General features: G+C 40.7%; 1 protein-coding gene across 1 annotated transcript in view; it reads left to right on the forward strand.

The window, feature by feature from the left end:
• Nucleotides 1-371: 371 nt before the first annotated feature.
• The window catches only part of ppm1e (protein phosphatase, Mg2+/Mn2+ dependent, 1E), a 44,328-nt gene continuing 39,189 nt past the window's right edge, over nucleotides 372-5,510 (forward strand). The window contains exons 1-2 of the mRNA XM_034140549.1: nucleotides 372-437; nucleotides 541-783. Of these exons, the coding sequence (XP_033996440.1) occupies nucleotides 599-783 (185 nt within the window). The 5' untranslated portion in view covers nucleotides 372-437; nucleotides 541-598. The remainder of the gene's footprint in view (nucleotides 438-540; nucleotides 784-5,510) is intronic.

Below are 5,510 nucleotides of genomic sequence, written 5' to 3' on the forward strand. Positions count from 1 at the left end.
AGTAAATGTAGGCCACCTTAAGTTACAGTCTGTTATTGATTGTGGGATTCTATTGATATACATCTTAAATTAAGGTTTCCTGTTATAACATGTATCTACTTTTCTACTTTTGTTCATGAGATTTTTTCTAGGATGATGAAAAAGGGTTTGACAATATAATACTGTCTTAGTTTGACATCATACATATGACCAAACACACCCCCATGTCTATAAAAAGCTCTCAGACGTCAGAGGCAGCGATGCGTGCGCGTTCACGACTCTCTGACGTCACATTCGGGTGATCATCCGAAATCCCCGATAACGCGATGCGCGTTCCCGCTCGGCTCTGAATGGGGGGTTCAGTCCAGATACTGACAGTCCAGTCCAGTCCAGTCCAGTAGCACACCCGTAGAAAGTGCACTCATCCCGGCAGGTCCGCTGCTCTCACACGCGCACCGGTACTCCACCCGCCCCCGGTAGTTCACACTCATTCAGGTAGTCTGCGCGTGCACGACTCAGTGTACCGACTCCTCTTCTTTTTCTTCTCCTTCTTCTTCTCAGCCCGGAGAAGTTAGTGCACTGACGGGAGGAGTTGTCGCTGTCTGTCCAGGAATGAGAGATGATGGCCGGCTCTATAGCAGAGGAGAAAACCTTCCGACGGTTCCTGGAGCTCTTCCTGCGGGAGATGAGGATGCCTCTGCAGGAGAGCGACCCTCCACCGCTGCGCCCCTTGTCGGACTTGATGACTGAGGACGAAGTGGAGGGGGAATGCCTCGACCTGTGTCTCCAGCACCTCTACAAATAGTTGAGTAACCACTTTTACTCTAATTGCATGTTGTTATCTAGCGTTTGTAAACGTTTAAGTATAAAATGAAGTGACTGTCGCAGCTTTAATGTTCGTGTTTCGGACCGGGCGCTGTGTTGACCCTGGTCCCGGTCCACATCAGATAAGCCCCGCAGACACCTGCTTCATGCTGGGTGTGTCCAACAACACCAAGTTTAAACAAAGTGCGTTTACTGAAACATAATGGGGAATTAAAGAAAAAGCAGAAGTGAACAGATCTACACACGACCAGGGTATTAGCCTGTATTATATATCTCGTATATTCCCTCCTTTATTTGTGTTATAATGCCCCCAATGTACGCCAGTGGTGACGGTACCGGAGGTCCACAAAAAGGTGAACCCCTGCTTTTGCGTAACAGCCCGACGTCATGATGGTGTAGGAGGGGGAGGAAGCCATCGCCATCACTGCTGAGCGCATCTTCATGCAGGCTAAAAATAACCGGTTACGTTATTAGCCTCAATCGTTCGTCTTAAAATCCGAGACATTGACTAAAATGTGGCGTAGTGAAATGCAGAATATCTGGAAATATATCATGAGAACGTCAGTGTCTAAATCTCATTGATGCATTTTAACCTAATTCATACAAATTATTTAAAGGACTGCTATATATATGCATGATTTCAATTAATTCGATCTAGAGTTTAAAAGAAGGGAATGACTTCTCAGAGGCGGTGGAAAAAGCTCTGCCCTGAGCTCTGCTGCCTGGCCTGGTTTTGAATCAAAAATAGGTGCAGAAACTGTGCTGGAAAGAAAAGGGTGGAAGGACTCATCTAGGGCACTGAGTGGCAAGGGGGGCTGCTGCTCGCATGTAGGAATAAAAAATGATTTTCACCGGCTGACGTTACACGCAGTAGATTCAAAAGGCTCATATGTTCATCTCCTAAGGTCAGGAGATGGGGAGCATATGTTGGAGTCAGGATGGATCAGTAGAGCAGTCAGGTGTTTCCAAGATAGAAAGCAGACCTGTTGTAGCAGCAATATAATCAGTGTTGATTCACCACACATTCATAATGTTACAATGTGATTGGCTGGTGGATATAAGGTCATTGAGCATTCAACATCTTTCACACTTTACCCTCCCCCTCCAATTCTGCACTAACACGCGCATGCCTATTCAATGTTGGAGACAAACGGTGGAAAAATGACAGATTTTTTGTTTTCTGTATTGAAGAATGTGTGTTACACTAAAAGGTAATGTGTATTTCTGTTTAATGTGTCCACAAAGGCACATTCGTATGGTTGAGAGACGACTACTCTTGGCTTTATGTTTGAATAGTCTTTCATGCTTTTAGTAGGGCAGCACAATAAAAATGGTCTACACAGTATGGACTAATGCAATATCCAAATCAGAGTATGTGCAATATTTTTAAAAGGCTAAATTAAATCAAGTATTGTGGCGCACAAGAGAAGTCCGGACCTTAAACGGTATTCTACAGATCCTCTTAAAAATCACACCATGATAATGTATGGTGAGTTATGGTGAATAATAATCATTCCCTGTGATCGTCAATCGTATTGGAGTTGCATTTGGTCATATTAGTCAAAATAATCCCAATTAGTCGAGCAGCCGTAGTTTTTAAGTCGCATTCCCCTTAACATAAGCAACAATTCAATAAACATAGAATAAATAAGAACAGGTTAGTGTCAAGAGCTCAATAATGCCTCTAACAAACTGGAATTATCCGGCAACGTTATGCTCTAGAAAAACTATTCTTCAACTCTCTCTAGAAAAACTATAGAGAGGCGAAGTCCCTCCCTTTCCGGGGACCTCCATGGGACCTTATTTCGGAAAAATTATGTATTGAAGTCAATGGGGAGAGAAAGATTATCTTTCGATCCCGTTTGAATTGTGCCACGAATTACACATATGATGTTTGTCAATTTAAAAGATAATTTTGCAAGTCAAAAAAAAAAATGTGTCGTAAAACTGTGAAGTAACACCTTTTTTTGTGTGAAACCGCTCAATGAACTACATCTCCCGTCTCGCACCACACACCAAGACGGCCGTCACGTTGGCACATTTCACTTCTTTCTTTCAGAATGAGGCGGAAAGTATTAAAAGAGGTGAAAATCACTCCAAGTCTGGGCATGTTGAGAGCTGTACACACACACAAGGGGAGTTAGTCGGTTCCGTAAGAGCCAGCATGCGGGACCGGGATTCTGGGATTTGTAGTCTTTCTAGTTGCGTATTTTTCATAGTCTTATATTTCAACAGTTTTACGACAAACTGTGACTTTTTTGACATGGAAATTATTTTTTAAGATTGACAAACATCATATGTGTAATTTGTGGCACAATTCAAACGGGATCGAAAGATACGTTTTCTCTCCCCATTGACTTCAATACATAATTTTTCCGAAATAAGGTCCCATGGGTCGGAAGTAGAAGGGCGGGACTTCGCCTCTCTATTCTTCAACTCTCTCTTGAAAAACCAGGTGAGTCTATTAGCTGAACACACAATAAATTTACTTTCTAAACCTCTTCAGTTTAACCACAGACTATACAGAGCCCAAACTAAATATTTAGCCAAATTTCACCCCTTAGGAAACAGAAAAATCCAAGAGTATTTTCCCACATTATCCCACATTGTGTGGATATGGACTAAATGAAAGATTGAGCAATTTAATTCTTCTTCTTTTTTGGACCAAAACTATTTCAACAATCCATTTGGTGTCAGATTAACAATGTTTTATATTTGTTTTCATTGCCATTTATGAAGGAAAGCACAACTGATTTGTAAGATGTAGTAGGAGATGGGGTCAGGCGATAGCTTAGCATTAAGCCATTGGGGGGAAACACCCAGTCTGACTTTGTTCAATGTAAAAGAAAAACCAATCCTTCTAACAGCGCCAAAGTTCACTGAGCAACATGTTTCGTCTTGTTTACCTAATCTGTACACACAAAGAAAAATGCACATTAAATCTCCAGGGAGCTGCACGCAGGAGAAGAATAGCAAGACATACATTTGATACTTTCAATTTAGTTGATGATACATGTTTTACGCATTGGACTTTTTCTTGTAATGGAGTATATTTCACATTTAATACTTAAGCAAGGATCTGAGTACTTCGTTTACCAGTGAAACAATAAAAGTAGCTTTTATAAATAGCTCTTTTAACAACTCTCTACTGGGCTCCCTGACAACAACAAGCCTTTTGATGCTGAACAAAGCTGAAACATGTAATTATTTAGTGGACAATTAGAGTGGTGTGTGATTTCTTTATTGTCGGTGTTGCCCCTGCACCCACCAGTTTTCCACCATCATTTAAAATGGAGTCTTTGAAAAAACAGTCCTTAGCTTCTGAAATATCTGCAGCTCATCGTCAAGATAAAATGTCCCCCTGTCCCTGTTCCCTGGCCAGTGTAGCATCTTTTACAGTAAAGTGCATCTGGCTGGTTGCAGTCTGTGAATCATGATTTGGCCGTCGTCCATTGAGCAATTTATCTTAAGAGACACCACCAGGAGGAAGCTGGCTGCTGCTCACAAGGTCAAACTGTACAGTGTTTTTATATGATCGCTGCAAAATCATGAGGAATCAACCCATTCTGAATATCCCACATAATCATCAGCTTTATTGAAGAGACTCAAGGTCCATTTAAAAAAAATACATCATTATTTTCACAAGTAAAAACAGAGAAAATGACACAGGTGGACAAGAGGGGAAAAGTTGGGTATAGAAAAAAACTAGAGCAAGCAGTTTACCATGATGTTACCATGATCTAATTTTTTCTAACTTTCAGGAACCACATTAAGAAAGCGGTGTTGAAATTAAAGAATTTAACAAAAATATGGTTCTGCTTTAAAGACGGTCATGATATTGTTTCATATTTTCTTTATTTTTAGGCTTGTTTTTAAGAATTTCAACACAATGATGGTTAAATATTGTGCCTTTGGGCATTTGTGAAAGGGATATTTGTTATCAGGAGAGGTTGGAAAGGGATAACGGTTTCAAAAACTTCACATTTCAACTTAAAACACAAGTATTAAATAACTAGTGTTGGCACTTCTATGCTGCCAGGTGATACGGTGGTTCACTATTAATGTAAACTTGGATCTGTAGGCTTCATGTAAGCTTCTCTCTTCACCGCTAAATTAGTTTGCGCCAAACCAAATGGTCGTATTGCCTCTGCTGCATGCCTTAAGCTCAAATGATTTCAACTTTGACTTCCTTTTGACAAATAGCATATCGCTTATGAAGCTTTTATATTCATTGCAAATCTATCGCTTTGTCTCCTGACAGCATGAAACATGTCAATAGCTATGAAAGAACAATTTAAACACATTTCTGAAGACCTCTCTCCATTTCTTTCTCGTATACGGGTTAAATTGCCAAGGGGAATTGATACGTTTTAAGTTTGCAACCTCTACTTCTTCTGATCTGTTTACAACGCATTACAGCCATGCATCCTTTACTGTGCTCCAAACAAGTTAAAGAGGCCCTATTGTGCTTTTTTGGGGTTTTCTCTTTCCTGTAGTGTGTTTTTGTTTTTGTGCCTGATAACGCCTCCATTGGTCTCCTTTGTTTACTTCGATAACACAGGGACATCACTATGTAACACTCACACTTTTATTGGCTAGCGCTCCAACACATTAGGCGCTTTCACACCGGAGTACTTTTCCCAGTGTAGTTCCGATATAGTTCAGAAAATGTGCGTTCACACCAAAAAAATCCGGAACTAGAACTT

The sequence above is a fragment of the Trematomus bernacchii genome, unplaced genomic scaffold (assembly GCF_902827165.1).
Source record: "Trematomus bernacchii unplaced genomic scaffold, fTreBer1.1, whole genome shotgun sequence".
Lineage (NCBI taxonomy): Eukaryota > Metazoa > Chordata > Actinopteri > Perciformes > Nototheniidae > Trematomus > Trematomus bernacchii.